Below are 24,699 nucleotides of genomic sequence, written 5' to 3'. Positions count from 1 at the left end.
TGTGTCACCTGCAGGGAAAGGGGTGACAGAGAGGGGTGTCTGGCCATGAGCCTGCTCCTGAGCCGTGCGCCCCTCTCCCCTCCACTATGCACCATGGCTCAGGAGCGTGGCCATCAGTGGCCCTGGACGGCAACCACCATGGAGGAAGGGCAAATGGCTCTTTAGTGGACAGAAAGGATGCTTCTGCAATGCTGCACACGGCACCCAGCTGCAACAGCAATGGGTCCACTCGAGAGAGGGAGCTGCATTCGCTGAGGTAAGCACCGCCCTGAAGAGATCCTGTCTGTGTATTGAGGTCACCAGCATCCCCCATGGCTGTGGCCCTCTGGGGTCACCAAGGCAAAGGACAACATAAGAGCAGCAGGCTAATTGGGGGTAGATCTAACAGTGCTCAAGGGGGGGTTGCAGGCTGGGTCTAATGAAAAACCTGCCTTTCAGTGATAAGCCAGGGTCACAAATATCACTCCCGGGTTTCCCTCCCCCGCAAACTCCCAAGGCAGATGTGTTCACTACATGGCAATTACCCCCCTCCCCCCCCCCCGGTCTCATTCCAGAGCTCCAGGGAGATAACTGCCTGCCCCTTCCACGATCCAGATGTCCCTCTGGCCTAAGGGGACAACACCTTCCCCGTGCACCAAGTGGAGCTGCTGTAGCCCCTGGAAACGAATGAGTAGAATAAACATGGGGCTGTAACTTGGGCCCGAGCCCCAAAGACGGTGGCTCTTGGCTGAGTGGGGGCAAGTGCTTGTTTGCACGCCGGGTGCCGGGGCAGGTTGGGAGCCTTTTCCCAGAGCCCCCTGCTGAGCTGAGATGGGCGTTCTCACCTGTGGGCTAAGGTAGCAGCTGGGGAGCTGACACCAGGCACTGGCGTTTGGATCCCCAAACGCTGGCACCGGCAGTCAGGATGCTGCCCCAGTAACTACATGCTTTATGATCCCGGCCTCCTCTGAGATCTGCTACTAGCTAGCACTATAGGAGAGCAAGGCCCTGGTGATATTTATTACCTGGAAGGATCCTCTTCCATGTTGCTGATGCATCACTGTAACACACAGCTCTGTCCAGCAGGGGGCACTATCTGAAGTACGATTTATAGCCCCCTGGAAAAAGCCCACCCACCTCCCAGGTCCCCTGCACTGCACAGCCCAAGCAAGCAGCTCTCCTGCCTGGGCTTGAGCATGGAGCTTCCCTGTCCAGTGCTGGCTGGGAGCGTGGTGAGGAGGGACTCAGGAGGAGCCCTGCACGCTGGCTGGGGAGGTAGCAGTAGCTGACAGCACGTACAGCAAAGGTGTCTCCTCTCTACTCCCCTCTGTCCTCAGCCCTCTCTAACCCCTCCATGTCTGGCTCATGCGGGGTGCCAGCCAGCCCGTGGCACATGATGTAGTAGGCGCTGCAGTAGACGGGTGACTTGTTGGGGTTGGAATAGGCCTGCTCCGGCTTGAGAGAAGCGAAGGGATTGGCTCCGTAGCCTGTGATCTGGGTCTCCAGCTCTGTCAGGATTTTCAGGGAGTACTTCAGCTCCTGCTCGCTGTTGGGAGGGCATGGGGCACAGTTACCACACTGCCTACCTCACCCCAGCCCTGACCCTCAGACACCTGGGATTTGACCCCTGCCAGAGTAAAATACCAGGGCCCTGACACTGCACCAGGAGACTTGCAATGTGAACTTCCTCACAGCAGTGCCCCATCGGTGCCAGCTGGGACTCCGGCATTGTGCGCATCCCCCACAGCAGTGCCCTGTCACTGCTCGCCAGGGCTCCAGCAGCACCACCGTCACTGCAGTGCTGACAGTGGCAGCTGCCTAAATGCTCCCTTAGCAGTTTAAAACAGAGTCAGGCGCTAATAGCCAATACAACCTGTTGTTACAAGGTGACTTGCAACAAGCTGACTGGTTCAGAAAGCAGACATCTCATGCAAATGACTGTCTGGAGGACTCTGGGGCACAGGACAGCAGAGCCCTATATGTATTCAGCCCCCCAAGGGAAAGCAGGGGGATGGGCCTTTCTTACTTGTAGACGGTGAAGAGGGTGGGGATCTTGTAGTCCCGCAGCAGCAGCAGTGTGGGGAGCCAGCCTTCCATCACATCCAGGCAGGCATGGAATCCTGCAGAGGGAAGGACACCAGAAAGCTTTGGAGCCTGATCCCCTGCTCAGTGAGGCCAATAGCAGTCGTGCCTCTGGTGTCACTGGAAGCAGTTTGAGGCCCTTGCTGTGGTAGGCGCTGAAGCTGCATGGGTGCTCATGCTCAGGCATACACGCACTGCCACCCCATTGTTCCATCCCCTGCATAGCATCATGTTTCCAGGAGGCCCTAGTCTCCTCGCCTTGCAAACACGTAGCTCCCATGACTTCACTGTCTCCCACAAGGAGGGGCAGGCGCAACAAGCCCCTGGAGTTTTCCCACCAGGGAGCGGTGACAAGGAATGCTGTTTATGCAGCTGCCTCGCCTGCCCCCAGCTAGGACATCCTGCATGGAATGAGCTGACTGGACCATGCAGTGTTTTGGGAGTGGGGTCGTTTGAAGCATTCCCAGCTTGTGAGCCATTGGGGATTTCACAGGCTCCCTCTGGCTCTACCAGGCCAGCCCTCTGCTTGCAATGTTATTGTCCTGGTGCTAGCGTATGGCCAGCAAAATGCTGTCATGGCACGCCGGCATGCTGACTGTCTTCCTCCTATAGGAACATTGGATCCCAACATGATGCCAACAAGTTGGTCCTGGAGAACACGGCGGGGTCAGTCGATCCACAGTACCTTCAAACTGCTGGCTAAGGGATAATAATAAGCCTTTGCACTGATATACCCTTCCTTCCAGGGCCCCAAAGCACGTTACAACACCTGTGAGAGAGGCAAGTAGCATTATCCCCATTTTACAGCTGGGGAAGCTGAGGCACAGAGCCATGGCCCTTGCCCAGAGCCAAGACTAAAAGCCTGGGATCTTGACTCCCAGTTCTCTGTTCCAGCCAATAGCCTGTGCATTTTATGCAATGATCTACATGACTGCAAACAGAGGAAACCGCAGGTATTTTTCATTGCTTGCAACTGATGCTTTTGCGTTTTGGTATTATTGAGTCTGTTTATTAACAACGCTAGATGCCTGCTTGATGCTTTGCAGACAGGTAGAATATGGCAGCTCACTGCTCCATGGCGTTTACGGTCTAGCTCAGGCATGAGGCTCAGTCCATACTGAAACATTATATTGGCATAACTCCATCGGTCATGGGTGCGAAAACCACATCACTAGCTGACATAACTATGCTGACAAAACCCCCAGTGGAGATGCAACTGTGTCAACCATAGAGGGCTTCTGTCAACAGAGCTGACTTCGTTTGGGGAGGTGGTATCCCTAGACTGACAGAATCTCCTTCTGTCAGTGGAGGCTGCATCTACACTATGAGGCTAGGCCAACATAGCTATCATCTCCGTAGTGTAGACATATCAGCAAGGGATGACCATGAACAGAGGGCCACAGGCCCAGATCCTCAAAGGTACGTAGGCGCCTTTGATTTCAGTCAAGTGCTTAAATACCTTTGAGGATCTGGGCCTTAATACTGAGAAACCAAGGGCTACAACAGAATAACACATGCATGTGTGTGCGCACACGCACATGCCACCAAACCAGAATCTTTCGTAAAAGCCACCAGAGGGTGCCTAAATCCACAGCCTAGAAATGCAACCCCCAAACCCAGAAGCACACCAGTTACATTCTCACCCAACCTTTGAAACCTACAACTAGGATTTTCCCCTTCCTCCACCTTATGACATGCACACCCGCCTCCCATAACGCATGTCTCTGCCCTACACAAAGCACACCCCAGTCAGAAATGGCTGATTTGGATTAGTCTGAGTGTTGACCCAGTGCCATGTTGAAGAAGAGCATGCTTGTGCAATGCAGGTTCTTTAGTGGATGGTTTGAGAGGGAAACATTGGACACTCTGTTTTCTTAGCAATCTATATCAGTGTTGATCATTCTGGACAGTTATCGATCGCGGTCTTGTTATTTAGGGTGTGGTAACGCGGGAGCTCCGAGATTGTATTTTGTTCTTCCAGCAGTTGATGTTTGAGTTAAGGATGGTTCAGTGGTTAGGGCACTAGGCTGGGTCTTGGAAGATCTGAATTCAGTTCCCTGCTCTTCCACATATTCTCTGTGTGACCTTGGGGCACACTGCTTAGTCTATACTAGAAAAGCTTTGCTAATATAGCTATGCCAGTCAACCTTCTAGTGAAAGACACAGCTTCCACTGACAAAAGAGTGCTTTTGCCAGTATAGCTAATCCTAGTTCCCCAAATTAAATAAGATACACAGTGTTTGCACTAGGGCTTTTGCCACCCTAGGAAGATCATAAATAAAACCACACCCCTAGCCAACATTACTATGCCGGCTACATTTCTAGTCTAGACCTGGCCTCATTCTCTCTGTGCCTCAGTTCCCCTCTATAAAATGGGGATAAGAGCACTTCCCTGCCTCACAGTGTGTGGAGCGGATAAAGCCATCCATATACCATGGCACTAGGGGCTGCATAACTAGATGGTTACGGGTGCATGTTTTGGGCTGAGGTACAGAGAAGAGGTTTCTGGCTGGCGGACATGGTTGTAGATGGCAAAAGCAAAGAGAGGACTTCACTAAAGGTTCCCTGGCTTGTTTTGGTTGGGTTGGTGATAGAACCAACTGAGCAATGCAGTTCTTTGGTGGAACATGTAAGAGCGTTGTTTAGATCTGGTATGATGGGGCATCTACCCCACACTCACCCGGCAGAGTTTAATGCAGGCCAGATGGGCCAATTAACCAATTAGGCAGTTAATTAAGGAGGTTCAACTGGGCAGGAATAGGCAGGGCCTATAAAGCCCAGGAGCTGGAAGGGGAAGAGGCTGCTGGGAAAAAGCAGACACTGCCAGAAGAAATGGAGGAGTGAGTGGGGTGATGGGCTGCAGTCACTCCCTGGGGAAAGGGGAGGAGGCTTTGGGAACTGGTAGGCCCGGGAATAAAAGGGGAACCAGTAGTTGGAAGCAGCCCAGGGACAGAGCAGTAAGGCCTGGAAGAGATGGCCCAGACTGCTGAGCTGAGGGTCCCTGGACTGGAATCCACAGTAGATGGTGGGCCTGGGTTCCCCTTCCAGCCACTGGGTGAGTGGCACTGACTATTGAGGAGCTAATCCCCCCCCCCCCCCCCCAAAAAAAAGGATAGTGACATGGCTGGAGGGCTGAGCCACAAAGAGGACGCTGTGGTTCCTGAGGCTGTGAGAGGGGCTGCAGGCGGACAGCAGAGATGGAGTGATGGTGTGCAAACTGTGGACGCGGGGGAGGCATAGGCCTTGAGTGGCCATAATCCCCAGAGTGACCAGGAGGAGGCATCAGCCCAGTGGTGAGTGGTGCACCCCATGACACCAGGTGAACTTTAAAACTCTGGGGCCACCTCTCTGCCTGGGTACCCCTCACACCCAACTCCAAACACCTTGCTGGCTTCTTGACCCCACTTACTGCAAACAGATTGTCAGTGCTTCTTCAGTTACCTCGCTCTTTGCCATCCGCCTCTGATTAGACCATTTCCACAGCTCCCTTAACATAAAGTATCCCCTTGCCACTGCCCCAGTCTTTTAGAAAAAAAACTCCTAGCCTAGCCCACTGCGCTGCCCTGACGACACCCCTGCAATGAGTTAAAAGCATTTGCCTGGATCTGACCCCTGCGTCCTCTCTCCTAAAGACTAAGCTCTGGCTTACTCTCTGTAGCACCTACTGGGACAGATATATTTTCCCCAGATGCATTCCATGTCCAGTAGCTCACAGACTTAGTTAGTGAGGATCTTAAAAGCACTTTTTCATAAACAAGGTTTCTGAAGCTTTCTCTTCACCCCACCCAGGGCTGGCTCCAGGGGTTTTGCTGCCCCGAGCAGCCAAAAAAAAAAAAAAAAGAAGCCGCGATCGTGATCTGTGGCAATTCAGCGGGAGGTTCTTTGCTCCAAGCGGGAACGATGGACCCTCCGCCGAATTGCTGCCGAATACCTGGACGTGCCGCCCCTCTCCGGAGTGGCCGCCCCAAGCACCTGCTTGCTAAGCTGGTGCCTGGAGCCGGCCCTGACCCCACCCCCACACTTCCAGATTCAGAACTCGGTGCCTGAGCTAAACTCAGTGCTGATTTACTGCAGCCCCAAACTGCCTTGCCATGTCCTCACTGAGCCGGAAAGCAGCAGATCAGAGGGGTTCTAAAGGGCCAGATCCTCAGCTGACTCCAGTGGAGTCAATGGAGCGGTGCTGATTTACACCTGATTTTGCTCCGGATCCCTCTACAGAGGCTGCCTTTGCTCTTTGGGCTTAGCCTAGCACCATTTACTTCTGCAATGAGTTGTGCCATGTCTGTGCTTTCATATCCTAGGCCTTTCTCTCTCTTTTAAAAAAAAGTGCTGATATGTTACAAACCCTTGGAATTCTCCGGCCATTTCTACATGCTCGCTGCAAGTATTTCCTGCCCTTTCCAGCCTCGATGGGCCAGTGCACTGATGCAGGCCTCAGGTAGGCTATGCCTACTGTGAGGAGAGGCAGAGGCAAACCCATGCAATGGAGATAACCTGAAACCCTCAAAATTAGGCAAGAACATAAATACTATGAAGTAATATCAAATACTTGTTTAGGAAAATAAACTGTAAATAACCATCACAAGGAAAGAAACTTTGCCAACATGCTGTGTCACCCTCAGGGAGGACTCAACTCTTCCTCCCTCCAGCTACAAAGTCTAGTTTCACCCTAGCTGTCCTGATGTCTCTGGCTTGTGATGCTCCTTTGAGCCGATGCTGCTCCGACCGTACCTCCTTCCAGCAGGTTCACCCACAAGCGACAGTGCCTCACCTGGAGAGCCATGCCTGTTCCCCAGGTGCCTAAACTGTATTCCCTCTGTCAGCGTCCCAGTGAGCAACCTGCCCGGTCACACGCTCTGTGCCCAGCCCCTTGCATACGGCCCTTCATATCCAGCTTCCTCGGCAAATCTTTTTACCCCAGTGCCGCTGCCTTCTTTAACCACCTTCCAACGGCCTCCTCTTCGGCGGAATCCGAGCCCCCTCCGCAGCTCGAGCTGCCCTCTCTCGGGCGGTCTATCTCCCCACCAGGGCAGCATTCTGTGCTGCTGCATCACAGCTGCAGGCTCTACTGCTAAGCCCAACCGCAGCAGGGGCTAGTGCTAGGGCCAGGGTAACTACGCCTACAAACTTCCTAACCACTTGCAAACTTCCCCCCGGGCTGGATTCTCAGCAGGAGAGGAGTCCCAATCTGATGAGCTGATTCAGGTCTGTCTCTGCTTTCCAATAGACTGGGCTCTTGGTGACTTCCCAGGGTCTCTAGAAAGCACACGGTGGGTCTGGCATACGCAGAGGGGGAAAGCACACACCATTCTTGGCTGTGCTTGCTAGGGGGCAGCAGACATCTGGACTGAAATCTTGATAGCCTAGCTGAGCTGTGATATTAGACCTATGAGATCCTGGCTATGTGGCACTTCCTGTGGCAGCCAGTCCCTAATGGCATATGGCACCAAAGTTCAAAACAATCTGACTAGGAGCTAACAAAGTACCTGGGTTTGCCTCCTCCTTTCCCAGGATATAGGCTACCACAGCCAGTGTCTGCAGTGTTGCTGAGCTCTTGGTTCATGTCATTGTCCCAGCAGAAGGCAAATGCAAGTCACAAGGAACTTGGCTGATGATAAGAGAGCACTGGCTCTCAAAAATCATATACTGTGGCATATATGAGGCAGCAATATCTAGTGGTTAGGGCAGGGCAGTGGGAGTCAGGACTCCAGGGTTCCATTCTCAATTCTGCCACTGACTTGCTGTGTGCCCTTGGGAAAGTCAGTTAAAAAGAAAAAAAAATCACTTTGTGCCTCAGTTTCCCCATCTAGACAATCCTTGCATTTTTAAAGTGTTTTGAGATCATCAGATCCAGGGCTCTCTATGTGTAAGCCATTATAAAGATGTTGTGATAAAATCTTCTGATCCTGGTTAAACACGTGAAGGAGCCAGCGAGTATGGTGCATGAAATACTAAAGCCTGTGGCGCAATGCTTAGGAGCAGAGGCATTTAAGAAAAAAAAAGGGGGGGGGGCAAGCCAAGCTCTAGGAGGAATATCCACTAAGCAAGGCCATCCTTTCCTGACCCTGTCCTTTGGTACAAAAATGCTCCCAGCACATTCTAACACCTTGATGCTGAGTCACCATGTTGCCACATGAGCCTCAGTCAGGGCCGGCTCCAGGCACCAGCATTCCAAGCTGGTGCTTGGGGCGGCATTCTGCAAGGGGCGGCAGTCCCCCTTGTTTTGCTCCCAAGTAGTGCGCAAAATTGCCGTTGCGGGTGCGGGGGGGGCAGTCCGTGTGCCCTTAGGGTGGCAGGCGTGTTTCCGCGGCGGCGGCAATTCGGTGGCAGCGGAAACGCGCCTGCCGCCCTAAGGGCACACGGACTGCCCCCCCGCCCCCCCGGGCAGCATTTCGGCGCGCTGCTTGGGGCGGCGAAAACTGTAGAGCCGGCCCTGGCCTCAGTATGTCATCGACCATGGGTCAGTGCAACGACATCACATTGTGTAAACCCAGGAGTCTCTAACTGGCTTGCTAAGCTGGGGTTGCAGGATGCCAGCTGACCCATGCAAAGCTGGACCATGCCATCAATTCCCAGCCCACAAAGCCTGGTGGGAATTCTCCTTGCATGGCAGAAAGGAACAGTTGAAATCTTTTCAGTCGTTCTGGCTTTTAATCTCCAGAGCCTCCTTGGTATCACCATTGAGGAGATGTTGTCCTGGTGTCTCTCCCTTCTTTTTGCTTTATGTTGCCTGTAGTGGAGTGGCTGCCCCACTCCTGTATAACAGGGGTTAAAAGCAGCCAAGCTAGACTCACTGGGGAAGCAGCCAAGCTGTGGCCAGGCCAATCAGGGCCCAGCTGGCCCTGATAAGAGGGCTGGGGGCCAGGAGCTGGGAGGAGTCTCGCTCTAGCCCTGGAGTGGGAAGGGCTGGCTGCCTGGGAGCAAGGTACCTGAAGCAGAGCAGAGCAGTGCTGGGGAAAAGGGCAAGAGGAGCTGGGGAGCTCCAGCCTGGTAAACCCCCAGGCTGCAGGACTTGGTGAAGGCCTACAGAGCTACTGGGGCTGCAGAGGTGTAGCCCGGGGATAGGAAGAGGCAGCTGGTCCTACCCCATTGCCAATGGGGAGCGGCCATTACAGACTGCAGTCACCCCAGTGAGTGGGGGCTAGATGATGAATGGCAGTAGCCACTGAGGCAAGGTGGGTTTAGTGGGTTGGGGGTTCCCCTGGGAGGGGAGACCCAGAGCATGGGGGTACTGCTGGGGCAGAACCCTAAGGTAAAGGGCACCGGGGTCCGGGAGGGACACGGGGCCAGCAGCAGGCGAGACACCGACCTGCAGAGGGTGATCCATATCATAGAATCATAGAATCTCAGGATTGGAAGGGACCTCAGGAGGTCATCTAGTCCAACCCCCTGCTCAAAGCAGGACCAAACCCAACTAAATCATCCCAGCCAGGGCTTTGTCAAGCCTGACCTTAAAAACCTCTAAGAAAGGAGATTCCACTACCTCCCTAGGTAACCCATTCCAGTTCTTCACCATCCTACTAGTGAAAAAGTTTTTCCTAATGTCCAACCTAAACCTCCCCCTCTGCACCTTGAGACCATTACTCCTTGTTCTGTCATCTTCTACCACTGAGAACAGTCTAGATCCATCCTCTTTGGAACCCCCTTTCAGGTAGTTAAAAGCAGCTATCAAATCCCCCCTCATTCTTCTCTTCTGCAGACTAAACAATCCCAGTTCCCTCAGCCTCTCCTCATAAGTCATGTGCTCCAGCCCCCTAATCATTTTTGTTGCCCTCCGCTGGACTCTCTCCAATTTGTCCACATCCTTCTTGTAGTGTGGGGCCCAAAACTGGACACAGTACTCCAAATGAGGCCTCACCAGTGCTGAGTAGAGGGGAATGATCACATCCCTCGATCTGCTGGAAATGCCCCTACTTATACAACCCAAAATGCCATTAGCCTTCTTGGCAACAAGGGCACACTGTTGACTCATATTCAGCTTTTCGTCCACCGTAACCCCTAGGTCCTTTTCTGCAGAACTGCTGCCCAGTCATTCGGTCCCTAGTCTGTAACAGTGCATGGGATTCTTCCGTCCTAAGTGCAGGACTCTGCACTTGTCCTTGTTGAACCTCATCGTATTACGGCTACCCCTCTGATACTTGATCGTATTTCTTTTGGCCCAATCCTCTAATTTGTCTAGGTCCCTCTGTATCCTATCCCTACCCTCCAGCGTATCAACCACTCCTCCCAGTTTAGTGTCATCTGCAAACTTGCTACGGGTGCAGTCCACACCATCCTCCAGATCGTTAATGAAGATATTGAATAAAACCGGCCCCAGCACCGACCCTTGGGGCACTCCACTTGATACCGGCTGCCAACTAGACATGGAACCATTGATCATTACCCGTTGAGCCCGACCATCTAGCCAGTTTTCTATCCACCTTACCGTCCATTCATCCAGCCCATACTTCTTTAACTTGCTGGCAAGAATACTGTGGGAGACTGTATCAAAAGCTTTGCTAAAGTCCAGAAATAGCACATCCACTGCTTTCCCCTCATCCACAGAGCCAGTTATCTCATCATAGAAGGCAATTAGGTTAGGCAGGCATGACTTGCCCTTGGTGAATCCATGCTGACTGTTCCTGATCACTTTCCCCTCCTTTAAGTGGTTCAAGATTGATTCCTTGAGGACCTGTTCCATGATTTTTCCAGGGACTGAGGTGAGACTGACTGGCCTGTAGTTCCCTGGATCTTCCTTCTTCCCTTTTTTAAAGATGGGCACTACATTAGCTTTTTTCCAGTCATCCGGGACCTCCCCCGATCGCCATGATTTTTCAAAGATAATGGCCAATGGCTCTGCAATCTCATCGGCCAACTCCTTTAGCACCCTCGGATGCAGCGCATCCGGCCCCATGGACTTGTGCTCGTCCAGCTTTCCTAAATAGCCCCGAACTACTTCTTTCTCCACATAGAGCTGGTCATCTCCTCCCCATACCGTGCTGCAGAATGCAGCTGTCTGGGAGCTGACCTTGTCTGTGAAGACAGAGGCAAAAAAAGCATTTAGTACACCAGGGCCGCCCAGAGGATTCCGGGGGCCCGGGGTCTTTGGCGGCGGGGGGCCCTTCCGTTCCGGGACCCGCCGCCAAAGTGCCCCGAAGACCCGCGGCGGGAGCCCCCCGCCGCCGAATTACCGCCGAAGCGGGACCCGCCGCCGAAGCGCAGCCCGGTCTTCGGTGGTAATTCGGTGGCGGGGGGGGGTCCCCGCCGCGGGTCTTCGGGGCACTTCGGCGGCGGGTCCCGGAACAGAAGGGGCCCCCCGCCGCCGAAGACCGGGCTGCGCTGCGGCGGCGGTGGGTCCCGCTTCCCCCCGCCGCCTCAGCCTCTTACCCGAGCGCGTCTCCGGCGGGGCCTGAGCTCCGTCCCGCTCAGAGCCGCGTGGTGAGGGGGCGGGGCTGGGAGCTCCAGGCCGAGCGGAGGCAGCTGCCCCGCCCCCTCCCCACGCCGCTCTGAGCGGGGCGGGGCTCAGGCCCCGTTGGAGCTCCCAGCCCCGCCCCCTCACCACGCGGCTCTGAGCTGGGCGGGGCTCAGGGGCCCCGGCGGAGACTTGGCGCTTGATGCGCTGAGGCTCCAGGAGAGGGGCGGAGGCGGGAGGGCTCTTCTCTTGGGGGCCCCTGCGGAGCGCGGGGCCCAGGGCAAATTGCCCCCTTTGCCCCCCCCTCTGGGCAGCCCTGTAGTACACTAGCTTTCTCCACATCCTCTGTCACTAGGTTCCCTCCCTCATTCAGCAAGGGGCCCACACTTTCCTTGACTTTCTTCCTGTTGCTAACATACCTAAAGAAACCCTTCTTGTTACTCCTAACATCTCTGGCTAGCTGCAACTCCAAGTGTGATTTGGCCTTCCTAATTTCACACCTGCATGCCTGAGCAATACTTTTATACTCCTCCCTGGTTATTTGTCCAATCTTCCACTTCTTGTAAGCTGTTTTTTTGTGTTTAAGACGAGCAAGAATTTCACTGTTAAGCCAAGCTGGTCGCCTGCCATATTTACTTTTCTTCCTACACATCGGGATGGTTTGTTCCTGCAACCTCAATAAGGTTTCTTTAAAATACAGCCAGCTTTTCCTCTTTATGCTGGTAAAGAGCTAATTCCCAGATGACCAGCAGGAGGCGCTGTGCCAGTGGGTCTTCACTTTGCTACACTGCCCCAAGTCCTTGTCAATCTGAGTGTCCCCTACCCTCTGGAAGTGGAGAAGGTCAGCAGGAGGTGGGGTGATAACAAAGGGTGCAGAAACAAGCCGCAGGAGAGGAGATGTGGGGGGGCTGTCAGGGAGGAACAGGAAATCTGAAGGGCAGCATTGATTGGGCCTAGAAGAAGAGACCCAAGGAGCGCTGCCCCAGATGGGCAGTATCAGTGGGGAGGGCAGCACCATTTGAGACAGCAGTTAGCCTCTGTCTGTGCACTCACCTGGATGAAAGCCCATCACAAGGTCTGGGCGGGCAGCCTGATGAGTCTCCACCTGGGATTCCCAGAAGTCAGGATAAAGGGCCTTGTAGCTGCTGAGATAGACTCTTCCCCTGGGTCCGAACGCTGTCAGCGGAGGCCTCATGATGGGTCCATCTACCACATTGACTCCCACCATTACTACCTCCATGCCCTGGTGCCCAGGAAACACCCGCGTCAGCTCATCATAATCCGTCACCCGGGTGTTGAGGGTCTCAATATGGGAAGCCCCTATGACATGCACTGTGACAGGCTTGGTATAGAGATCAATGTCGAAAGCGTGCAGCCCCAAGCCGATGGTAATCGGCCTGGACTGGAAGTCTGTGGTCAGCCGTTTGACAGACTCCAGCAGCTCTCCCTCCTCTGGCTTTGGCTTCCCCACGTTGGCCCAGAGGATGTTCATATAACGCCCGGTCAGTATAGCGCTCAGCTTTTCTTCCAGGTGCTCCTGCATCGAGAACCAGTCTTCCCAACTTTTCACCTCCTGTATGCGCTTTGTCCAGGTTGCCGTGGGGAATGGGATGTCACCTAGAAGGAAAACCCCAGAAATTCTCAGCTCAGTGCTCCAGACTTCCCCAGGCTGTACTGATCTTTTCCCCTGGATAAGGGTATCATCCCTTTAAAAAGACAGCGCTTGAAGCTCTGCCATTCAGCTTAACAGGAGGTGCTGAGCCCAGAGCAGTCCTGCCAGTGAACAAGGATACGTTGTGTGGTAACAAAGGGGAAACAATAGGGAGATGGAGGAGCTGACTGTATAACGGAAGTCTGAGCCATCAACTCTGTGAAGGATGTTGGAACCCCAGAGAACCCAGGAGTCTTCAAGCCAAACTAGGAGAGCAGCTGCAGGTATGAAAGACTCCACAAATCCCCTGAACAGTTGAGTGTATGAGGCCTAATGAGAAGACTAGAAGCCCCTGCAGCTCTGAGTCCCTGTGTGTGTGCAATTCCTGGATTCTCCATAGCTAACACTCAGTGGTATCCAGACACCACCTTGCTTGGCTTCACAGCATGACAGGGCTCTGTCAGGCTTCAAAGACAGCCCTCAGTGCTTGTCACTGATATCATGGAAACCCAGGCAGCCCACAAAGGTCAGAGCTGGGGAGGGAACGTGAGCAGGTCTGGATAGAGTCCACCATGAGACCCCTGGCCCAATTCCCTTCTTGGTGCAATCTTTTTACCATCTGCTTGGAGCCTTGCTTCCTGCATGAGGCAGCAGACAGATGAATCTGCGCTAAGACAGTCAAATAGCCTCTGGCCGCAGATGGCCCAGCCAGCTTTGACCCAGTCAAAGAGGACCCCTTGTCCCCTTCTGTTGAATGTAGGCAGCAAACCTACCTGTGAAGACAAGCCATTCTACCAGCCGGTCAAGAGCTACCAACCTCAGCTTCTTACACAATTTCTTGTGCACAGGCCAGTTGGCCCGTTGGCACTCTGAGTTGCAGTAATACACGTTCTGGCACCTAGAGGGAGCAGGAGAGAGAATATGGTGCTCCACCAAGCAGCAAATTCAAGATACATCCTAGCACCTGATAGGAGAGGACCATCAGGAGTGAGCCTGAGAGATGCCCCAAGGAGACCAATACTCAGTGCGTGAGTTGATGGGTCCCCTCTGGACTGCACGGCATTCTTGCCCTCACCTATCCCTACATGTGAAAATGAGACATAAATACATGAATTTGTTCCTGGGGTAACTTCATTGATCCATTGGGGATACATCAGGGATTAGTTTGGCCTTGGTGCTGTTGCAATGTCTTTCAAAGGGGCTGGTAAGAACAGAGAGCTCCTCACTTAGCAGGTGTTGCCCATTGTGTTGGTACTGCCGCCTTCATGCAGAAGGCAGCATCATTGGAATCATGTACAAGCTACCCACCAAGGGGCAGCTACTCCCCCTGTCCTCAGTTATACCTTCTGCAACATCTCATCCTCCATCCATGATAGCCAGAGAGTGCAGCGGTTTAGACACTGAGGGCCTGTTCTCACTGAAATTAATGGAATGACTCCCATTGACTTTGGATCCGGTCCTGAGGAATTACAAGAAAACAGATGCACACAGCCACTACTCAGAGGAGTAACCTCTATTATGGGGCCCCATTCAGAAGCCTAGCTAAGCTTCTATGTTAGAAGGAATTGTCCTCCTGTTCCCATAGATATTCTGGGAATATTTCCACTGGGGTAAAAGAAGGATCTTGCCCTGTGCTATGGCTCAGTCCTTGTCCTCAGCCACACACTGAGTGCTGTTGAGTACCTTTTGCATCGCCGGAGGCTTCTGGGGTCAGGGAGGGCATCGGGGAGTTTCTTGCACTCAGCACAGAATTTGAAGGTGTCCTCCATTTTTTGAAACATGTCGAAATAAGTCCGGATCCCAAAATCCATCCCCAGCTTCTTCCCATCCATGGCAGACCTGCAGGAAAACAGCCAAAGTAGCAAAGTCAATGAGAGGCGAGCAGGGCACAACCCAACCTTGTCCTAGCGTGGTCCTTTCATAGCGACAAGACTGGCCCAAAGATGCTGTGTAATGGAAGATGTTAGCATCAGCTCGACTTGCAGAGGGGTACTGTATACTGCTGCAGTATGAATTCATTACCACAGCTTTGATGAGGGCTTCTGTAGGGGCCAGCCCAAATGTTATCAATGCCCTGATGGCAGCTAGCAGAGACTGTCCTGATTGGATGCCTTTATCCATGCTTGGTATGATCAGGGACTGTTCTGAACTGAAGGGAAGTTATAGCCACATGTTAATATGAACTGGCAGGGCCAGGCCTCGTCTGAGGACCCCTTAGGAGAGAGAACTTTATCCCTATTAGGGTATGAACCAACAGGGCATGATGTTCTGATCCTTTGAGAACAAGGGAGTTTAACTTTCTTTTCACTGGAAGTGGCCCTGTCAGTACAGCAAGCTCCCCTCTAGCCAGGGGGCACATAGCATTTGCTTTGCTCTTTCCCTCAGGCCATCCAGAAGTCTAATGCTCCCAGTGACTAGTGGAGACAGTCCTAGAGGTATCTGAGGTTGTGTGCCATGCGGGTGTTCAGATGGCAGCACGCACCTTGTGCAGAAGCCACTGGGCACCCCGGCATTACTCACTTGTATTCATCATAGCTCTTCATGTTGAGCTTCTTCAGGATGACCTGCGACAGACCAGGGACATTGCTATCCATAGCTTGGAAACCCAGGGAGTCCATGCTGGGGCTTGTAATTACTGGTTCTTCCGCAGGCTTCTTCTTGGAGTGGCTGGACTTGGAAGTTGCGCCCTTGTTTCTGTGGGCCATCTCTGTCAGTCCTGGAAATCGGGCAGGCTGCAAATAAGGAGAACGAATAAAGGAGAATAACTGCAGAGGTCTTGAACAGGCTCCCCCCATCTATCCCAGACTATAGTGCCTGAGCTCTGGACACCTTCTCTTGGTATGCTGGAGATGTCCTCCCCACTTAACGACCTGCAGGGAGAGCAGCAGGGTCTAGCATGCAAACGGCTGGGAGCCTGGTAATCTGGGATCCAGTGTCTGCTCTGCTCTGCGTGAACTGGGGCAAGGCACTTCTCGTCTCTGCTCCTCCGTTTCCCTGACTTTAAAATGGAGAAGTACTAATATCTCTCCACTTCCCTGGTGACTTGAGGCTGAATTAATTCATGTACACAAAGCCGTTTTAAATCCCACCTGGTATGGAAGTTTGGAGAAACCTGAGATGCAAAATATAGATCTGGATGCTGAATTTGGGAGGATCTGACTCAGACCCATGTCTAAATGGAATGGGCATATTAGGAGCCACTTCTTCTGGGTGGTTTTCAACTCTCCTGTCTACAATAGCTGTCTACATCCCCTCTCTCTTCCCCCGCCCACCCTGACTTCCGTCAGCTCCACTTCCAACTAGTGATTTGGATCCAGTTTGTTTCTTTAATTCCGGATGGGTCTGGAACATTCCCACAGCACAGCAGGAATCTCCAAGACTGGCCAGGATCCCATTGTTCTCCCCCTGCAAATGGACTTTCTCTGCCCTCTTGGCTTGAGTACCTGGTCAGAGGAATCATTTGACTATATAGCACATTGTGGGGGTCTCTCTGGGAGGCACCCGGCTGAGAGCCAGAAAATGTGGCTTCGCTCACAGCTAAAAGCATCCCAGGGAGCTAAGTACTATTGTGTATTGTGCCTTTCATCCCTTGGTGTGTTGCAGACAGGCGAGGGAGGCCGGTTTTGCTGGCTTGCAGACACATGAGACAGCCACAAGGGGGCCTGTTGGTGTTCTGCTCTGGGTATTCTCAGACCACAGGCTTTTTGAGTCCATCCACTCCCTCAGGTGTTTGCCCTGACTGGCATTATTCGCTAGTATCGCTACCTACCTCTCCAACAATGACATGGCCACGTTCTTGCTTGTGAAGGGAGCTGCTCTCCTCCCTCCTCTGCCGTGTTGCCCGTCCATTCTCTTGCCCCCTTGACAGAGAGCTGTAGATACACTGCTTGCCTCTTGGCCGCTGGTGGAAATCAGCGTGGTGGCGTCTGTCATCGCTTAGCACAAGCTGCCAGCACTGACTGACTTAGCCTCTCAGACAGCTCTTGCTCTGGTTCCCCCACAGCTGCCGTGACTTCTCTTCTGAAGAGGATGCCAGCAGCAACAGCAGGAGGAGAGAAGGAAGCCCTTTCATCCTCTGGTTTTGCCTAGTCCTTTAACAGCAGACCCCCAAATCTGTTCTGGGCTGTGCACAGGAGGCTCCCATGGCAATCAATGAGATCCATGTGCATCTCTGACCAGCACTAAGGGCAGCTCAGCAGGCATCTTGACTAGCCAGTGGCACAAGACCATGTCAAATGTTCTCCAAGCTGGCATGCTGGTGAATGCAGTAGTGTTATTACTGTAGCTGCATGCTGTGTGGGCAGACAGAGCCAGGGTGGGGTGACCCACAGTGTAAAGAACTGGTCCCACAAGAGGAGACACAGAACGTGGAGGAGGACACAGGGTAGGAGGTCCTCAGGCTGGTTCTAGTTGGCAGTGTTGGAAGGATGTCTGTGCTAACAGTCTAGTGATCTGACAGGTTCAGGGAAGGATGAGCTTGTGGCCAAAACATGGGGGTTGGGAGTCGGGAGACCTGGGTTCTCTTCCCATCTCTACCATGGACTCACTGAGCACAGGACGGCCCCTCTCTGTGCTTCACTTTCCCCATTTGTACAACAGGGGCACGGTAATGATCTCTCTCTCAGGAGTGGTTTTTAAGATTAATTTGCTAACATTTCCTGTAAGGTGCTTTGAGATCCTCAGCTCAGAAAAGGGCAGTGTGTTTTTACTTCTAGATCAAAGGTTCAAACTTGGCCCAGCTCAGTAGTACAAAAGTTACCACCAGTTTCATACAGACCACGCATCAGATGGTAGTGTCCATGGAAAGGTGCTCCTAACACCCAAGACACCACCATAATTGGCACTTATAGCATTGCCCCCTTTTGTGCAGTCCCAGCAGCAAGACTTGGGCACACTGGGGAGAGAGCTTACACCTTCCCTGCCTGTGTTGTACCTGCTCTGTTAGTAGAGAGAGGACTCCGGCTCCAGGGCTGGCAATCAGGCACATTTTCCCAGCACTGAACTTGCATAGACTAAGAAAAGGTGATCTGTACAGCGGGCTGGTTTCTCTTTATGATAAGCAAGTTCACTGCTGTTTCTCAATAGGGCCTGGAGATGCACGTGGAGGTCTGGCCTAGGGGAATAACTGCTGACCGGTGGACGGTGCCTGCCTCGCTTGCAAAGCTGGTTGAAAGCCAGGAAAACGCTTTCAGCCCAGCCAGCTGACCTGGTTGGCAAAGAGCTGAGCCCTGCTGCCAGCCTTACAGGGCCTGATCATGGTCCAGAGCCAGAGAAGGAACAAGTCTGGTACCCCCAATCTCCATTTGATGAGTATTAAATTCTAGGCTGTTGTTATTCTGGCTTTATGCTCTACCCATAACCACAGCATCTGAGCACCTACCACGTTGCTCTTACAAAGTCAATCAGCCTAATTAGGAAATGCAAAGGGAAAACGTTGATGTCACCATCAGCCAATGTTGTTTGGTTTGTCTCTGGATGGCACAGATCATGCTTGAACTTCATGGGCACTTATTGATGCTGCTATACACGGCGAAGGGAAGGGTGTTGGTGATGGCCATGGTCTCACCCCTTTTCCATACTAGCAGCAGCTAGCCCATGAGGGAGCATATGTTGAACCTGCAAAAAGGAGGTCTAGCTGCTGCCTCTGAGCATGCTCTTCCCCCCCCCATCACGTACATACATATACCAGCAGTGACATTCTGTCTACATGTGTGCTCCACAGACAGAATTCTTCCTGCATGTGTGCGTGTACCAATGCACATGCTGCTAGTGTTTATAAGATAATACTTTTCTGCGCCAGTTCCAGGGACCTGAATCTTGTGGCATATATTAACCCAAGCTTAACAGAAGCCAGTGGTGGTGGAATGGTACAAATCACTCACCCAAGGGAGCAGGGCATGGATTCTATGTGTGAGCTGGATGCGGGGGGTGGAGGTGGTCGGGAGGAGTTTGCCAGCTGGATTACTTGGACTGCCTCCCACACCACTTGACAGATGCTTGATCTATTCCTGTACCATACTGATTGCCTTTCCAACCCAGAGTAAAAAAAAGCACTTATGGAGATAGGGTGATGAGGAATAAATGAGGAAAGCCAAGGGCAGCCATGCTCAAATGTCATGGGGCAAAAAGATAGACCCAGGAAAAAACACAACCCCTACCAACACAAATCTGATAGCAGTGCTATTTTGGTCCTGGGTCACCATGTGGAGTCAGCCAATCAGCTATAGGACTGGCCAGAGACCTCCTAGGAATCAAGCCAAAAGCAATTATAATGGCAGGAGTGATTTGCATTAATTTTTTGCCCTGGAACTTTTCAGATCTTTTCAGTCTATATTTTGCTCCCCAAGCATCCAAACGTAGCTCCTCGAGCTAGCCACAGCTAGTCCCAAGATCCTGCTCCCCCCAGGAAATCGGTGGGTACATTAATACTCAAAGCACTCTTCCAACCCAGATCAACGAAATGGTTAAAAATGCTTATTTCACTGAAACCCTCCTCACCTGGTCCTCAGCCCCATGCCAGCCAGGAGCTTGAGGTGTCCAAGCAGAGAGAAAATTGTGCTCAGCCCCTAAATATAGAGACCAGAGATTCTGGCAGAGAAGGTTATTTCCCCTCCCCTTTGAATCCACTTAGCCTGTTCCTTGATTCATCTGTAGCTCCATTTGTCAGAAGGGAAAAACAGGGAGAAATTTAATGGGTCTAAAAACTGCTTCAGCAGGAGGAACATAAGAGAATGCTAAATGGAGGTGACGAGAGGGGAGGAAGAAAGCAGTGCAGGGAGGGAATCTAAGGACCAAAGTAAACTTTGAGAAGTTCAACCATCCATTCCTTGAAATGACAACAGCTTACAAGGCAGACTAACCTTCTAGGTGCTTTTTCTTTGGTTCTTTCTTTCTTTCCCAGTCCGTTGCTCTCTCCTTTGCTGTGGATTTCTCTCAGAGCTGCAGCTGCCTGCCTTCTCCTGGATTGTTTTCTGCTCTAACTGCAGAAATGCTAGGCAGAACCTTGTGGTCTAAGAATATCCTGCCTACTCAGACCCTGTCAAGAATTACTTCTCACTGGGTAGAGTGACTGAGACACTGGGGCTTGGCTCTTAGGAGGTGCACGTGCAAAACTCTTATCAGGTCCTGACTACAGGAGCTCCAGGATCCTATGTCTCACCTGCCCCCTGCTGGAAAATAAGGTATTATCCACTAACCCCATGCCAGGGAATACTGTGAATCACCCACTTCACCCCTATGCTGGATGACAGTATCACCTACCTGATCCCATCACTTCCCCATGTCTGGAGTGTGTGTAGCCCACCTCACCTCTCTGGAAGAAGACAGTGCATATCATCTACCCTATGCCACCCTTTCCCCATGGCCAATGATACTGTGAATCACCCGTTTCACCCCACACCCCTCCATGCCTGAGGATGAGACTTGTAGGGCACCTGTGGCCAGGGGTGAAAGTAACTTACAGGACTTACCGGTACTGCCGGAGTCCTGAGGGGGGCGTGGCCTCATCCAGAAGAGGCGTGGCTTCTCAAGATTTAAAGGCCCTGGGGCACCAGCTGTGGCTGGGAGACCCAGAGCCTTTAAATCAACCAGGGGCTCCCAGCTGCAGAGGTGGCTGGGAGCCCCCCGGGGCTCAGGGGCAAATTAAAGGGCCCCGGGCTCTGGCTGCCAGGGGGAACACCGAGCTTTGCGGGGCTGGGGCAGGGATTTAAAGGGCCCAGAGCTCCTGCCGCTGAGGGAAGCCCGGAGCCCTTTAAATCCTGGCCCCAGCCCAGCTGCCAGAGCCGTGGCAGGGATTCAAAGAGCTCTGGGCTGCCCGCAGCCGCGGGGAGCTCTGAGCCCTTTAAATCCCAGCCGCGGCCGGGATTTAAAGGGCTCTGGGCTGCCCGCAGCGGCAGGGAGCTCTGAGTCCTTTAAATCCCAGCTGCGGCCGGGATTTAAAGGGCTCTGGGCTGCCCGCAGCGGCGGGGAGCTCTGAGCCCTTTAAATCCTGGCCCCAGCCCGGCCGCCAGAGCTGTGGCCGGGATTGAAAGGGCTCTGGGCTGCTCGCACGGCGTATTGGCTCTTGCCGGTACGCTGTACCGGACCTTACCGGCTTACTTTCACCTCTGCCTGTGGCTCAGGAGCTGCATATGCCTGTTAATTTGTTACTGTGTTTCCAGTGCAATGTGGACACTAAAAAAATTATAGATGAGGCGCACATTCAGGGCCATGGATTTCTTTCTCCCCTGCTTTAGTATATGCCCCTACAAGATGCTACCCACTCTGCTTTTGAGGATTCTAGTTTCTCACAGCTGTGTCACATGTCCTGTAAGTCAGGTAGGGTTATCACCTATGTGTCATGGAAATAAAGGATTGTAATTTATCTAATCTATCTATCTAAATGCCAAAAGTTCCATTCCTGGACCAAAGCCCTACATTTGTATGGCACTGTGTGATACTTGATGTGATTGTTGCTCAAATGGGGAACAAAATGCATTCTACTGTGTTACAAACTCTCACGAGTCTTGCAAGATTTGATATTTTTCATAAGCTGCAGCTCATGGAGTCATTTTGTTGCCGGCACAAAGGCCCGAGGCGACAGCAACAGTGGTTCGTTGCCCGGAGTGCCTCGCTCCAATAGACACACCAGGGTGGAGAAGCAAAAAAAGGTTTATTTGAGATCTCAAAGCGATGCTTGGAGACACAGACACGTCTCAGATCAAGCACACTTCATACAAGCAGCTCTTTCTCTTTATACATGATTTTAGCTAAGCATGTCTATTACCCCCAATGCCCAGCTCCCCCCTTCCCCCCCCCTCTTCTCCCTCCTTTTTAGTTCCCATACAGCAAATACATTATAACGTAGCAATTACTCTAAACAGGTTAGATCATACTTGGCAAAAAACATTATCTCGTTAGTAACTTTTCTTGACCGGTCATTCTGTTTCACTCCCTTCAGCCAGGTGCAAGCAGGCTGTATAATTGCCTCCTGGTACTGATAACTAGTTGCCACACATTCCATTCTTTCCATCTGGCCTGTGGGGTTAATTAAAGTCTAAACATGGAAGCGGTTCGGACAAGCAAGCTGGCCAAAGGCCTGATACAGGGAGGCCTTATTGGCACTGTCATTTTCCACCCCTCTATTAACACTGGGCCACCAACAATTTCATTATGTGAGAATCTCAGCTTTCTTTCTTTCTTTCTTTCTTTCTTTCTTTAATTAAGCTTTAAGCCCTCAGGGTTGAAGAGAGAAGCTTGAAAGTGTGACCCTAAAGGTCAAATAAAAAGAATCCCAAATGTATTATTTTTTAAGATCTCACGACTTTTAAGGCAATCTCATGATTTTCAGGGCCTAATGAGTTTTGAACGCTTGGGGATGGCTATAATGCTTCCATGGTGACTTGATATGGGCTACAGTACATTGGACCCTAAGTAAGGGAATTCCTTAAACAATAGGGTCCACTCTATAGGGTCCAGGGCAGTTAAAGAGCCCCAGATTGAATGGGAGCATTGCAAAATCATGTTGATAGGAAAGGATGTGTGCCAGGCAAGGTCCCAGGGCATTCCCATGGATGGCCCAGCCATGTGAACTCATACCATGTTCCCACAATGTCACTGTGTGAGGTCACAGCATGTTCCCATGGCACTGACAGGAGAGGACACAGGCATGTCAGAGTGGTTATGTCCCTGGCGCCCTAGGCTGCATGAGGTTTTTACCTCTCAGGGCCCCGCCCAGCTAGAACTAAGGTCCTGCTCTGCTCCAATCAAAGTCACTGGCCAGACTGCCAAGGGTCTGGAGCTGGGCACAGCCCGCCTGCGCCAGTAACCAAAATGGCCGCCTGGGCCTCAGCCCCAGCTCAGGAGAGAGGCTCCCCGCCCCCTGCTGCCCACAACAAGCGTGGCGGCAGGAGCGGTGGAGTCAGAATACCGTCACGTGCCCCACGCGTCACAAGGGGCGAGGCACGCGCGGGAGTAGGAACGGTTGCTACGGTTACGAAGGACGCGTCCCTGAAAGGCAGCGTGTCACTGACTCGCTCCTCCCCGTCCCAGCCGTAAGCGGTGAGCACCCCTCGCTCGCGGCCCCGTACACCCGGGAGGGACCAGGGGTGACCCTACCCTGGGGTCTGACCCCGTCATGTGCACCCGGCGGGGAACCCCCGGGAACTGCCCACTCTGGGTATCCCCCCCACCACCCATCCCCTGCCCTGTCCTGTCCCCCCTCGGCTGTCCCCTCCCCCTCCCGGGAACTCCCCCCATCCGGGCATCCCCCCCACCTATCCCCTGCCCTGGGAACTGCCCTCCCCCCTCGGCTGTCCCCTCCCCCTCCCGGGAACTCCCCCCATCCGGGCATCCCCCCCACCTATCCCCTGCCCTGGGAACTGCCCTCCCCCCTCGGCTGTCCCCTCCCGGGAACTTCCCCCATCCGGGCATCCCCCCCACCTATCCCCTGCCCTGGGAACTGCCCTCCCCCCTCGGCTGTCCCCTCCCCCTCCCGGGAACTCCCACCATCCGGGCATCCCCCCCCCACCTATCCCCTGCCCTGGGAACTGCCCTCCCCCCTCGGCTGTCCCCTCCCCCTCCCGGGAACTCCCCCCATCCGGGTATCCCCCCCCCCACTTATCCTCTGCCCTGGGAACTGCCCTCCCCCCCCCCGGCTGTCCCCTCCTGGGAACTCCCCCCATCTGGGTATCCCCCCCACCTATCCCCTGCCCTGGGAACCGCCCTCCCCCCCGGCTGTCCCCTCCCGGGAACTCCCCCCATCTGGGTATCCCCCCCACCTATCCCCTGCCCTGGGAACTGCGCCCCCTCCCGGGAACTCCCCCCATCCGGGTATCCTCCCCCACCTATCCCCTGCCCTGGGAACTGCCCTCCCCCCCGGCTGTCCCCTCCTGGGAACTCCCCCCATCCGGGTATCCTCCCCCACCTATCCCCTGCCCTGGAAACTGTCATTCCTCCCCATCCCCCTGGCTGCCCCCTCCCCCTCCAAGGAACTCCCCCTCTGGGTATCCCTCCCTTCTACCCCGGGTTACTGCCCCGCTCCAGGCTCTGGGTATCCTCTTCCAGCTATCCCCTGCCCCGGGAACCAGCCTCCACTGGGTATCCCCGCCTTGCCTATCCCCTGCCCTGGGAAGTTGGGAACTGCCCCCACCCCCCTGGCTGTCCCCTCCTCCTCCCAGGAACTGCCCAGCTCTGGGATATCCCTCCCCCATCCCCCAGGAACTGCTCCACCCTCCCCGGGTATCCTCTCCTGGGTATCCCCTGCCCCGGGAACCGCCCCCACCAGGTATCCCCTCCGTTCCTCGCCTTCCCCCAGGAACTCCCCACCACCGGCTATCCCCATCCCTGGGAACTGCCCACCGTTGGCTGTCCCCTCTCCTCTCCTGCCCTATCCCTTCCCTCCCTGCCTATATCCCCTGCCAGAGGAACTCCCCCCACACACATACTCTGGGTATCCGTGTCCCTGGGAACTGCCCTTCTTTGGGTATCCCTTTATCCCATTCTCTCTCCATAGCTAGATACATCACACAAATGTTTGACAAGCTCCCTGGCCTGTACCATTCTGGGTTTATGCTTTCCTTAAGACATTTTTCACTTTGAGCTTCTCACGGAAGGGAAC

General features: G+C 53.4%; 2 protein-coding genes across 8 annotated transcripts in view; one reads left to right on the top strand and one right to left on the bottom strand.

The window, feature by feature from the left end:
- Window positions 1–688: 688 nt before the first annotated feature.
- Window positions 689–22,750, bottom strand: MSS51 (MSS51 mitochondrial translational activator). 3 transcript variants are annotated; one of them, XM_044980864.1, is made up of 8 exons: window positions 22,680–22,750; window positions 19,964–20,272; window positions 15,624–15,835; window positions 14,787–14,942; window positions 13,877–14,001; window positions 12,506–13,069; window positions 2,006–2,099; window positions 689–1,525 (listed from the first exon to the last, which is right to left on the bottom strand). In XM_044980864.1, the coding sequence occupies exons 3-8, from the start codon at window positions 15,806–15,808 to the stop codon at window positions 1,297–1,299; spliced, it is 1,353 nt and encodes a 450-aa protein (XP_044836799.1). In that variant the 5' UTR covers window positions 15,809–15,835; window positions 19,964–20,272; window positions 22,680–22,750; the 3' UTR covers window positions 689–1,296. The 3 variants fall into 3 exon arrangements, with proteins under 3 accessions (XP_044836799.1, XP_044836798.1, XP_044836800.1); XM_044980863.1 differs by lacking the exon at window positions 19,964–20,272 and having other exon boundaries at window positions 22,680–22,747; XM_044980865.1 differs by lacking the exons at window positions 19,964–20,272; window positions 22,680–22,750 and adding an exon at window positions 16,873–16,948.
- Window positions 22,751–23,043: 293 nt separating this feature from the next.
- Window positions 23,044–24,699, top strand: part of CFAP70 (cilia and flagella associated protein 70) — a 40,964-nt gene continuing 39,308 nt past the window's right edge. For 3 of the 5 annotated variants that reach the window (XM_044980769.1, XM_044980768.1, XM_044980765.1), the window contains exon 1: window positions 23,044–23,141. The gene's annotated coding sequence lies outside the window, so the exon portion shown is untranslated. Of the gene's footprint in view, window positions 23,142–23,241; window positions 23,260–24,699 lie in introns of those variants that run through there. The other 2 variants (XM_044980767.1, XM_044980766.1) reach the window with 2 other exon arrangements.

This window comes from Mauremys mutica, chromosome 11, assembly GCF_020497125.1.
Source record: "Mauremys mutica isolate MM-2020 ecotype Southern chromosome 11, ASM2049712v1, whole genome shotgun sequence".
Lineage (NCBI taxonomy): Eukaryota > Metazoa > Chordata > Testudines > Geoemydidae > Mauremys > Mauremys mutica.
This window is presented reverse-complemented; position numbering and strand designations above follow the sequence as displayed.

Coding starts and splice junctions, on each gene's coding strand:
- MSS51 (XM_044980863.1), bottom strand. Junction 14,002..14,786: donor AGCCTCCGGCGATGCAAAAG/GTACTCAACAGC, acceptor TGCTCCCTCTAG/GTGCCAGAACGTGTATTACT. Junction 1,526..2,005: donor ACCCTCTTCACCGTCTACAA/GTAAGAAAGGCC, acceptor CCCTCCCAACAG/CGAGCAGGAGCTGAAGTACT.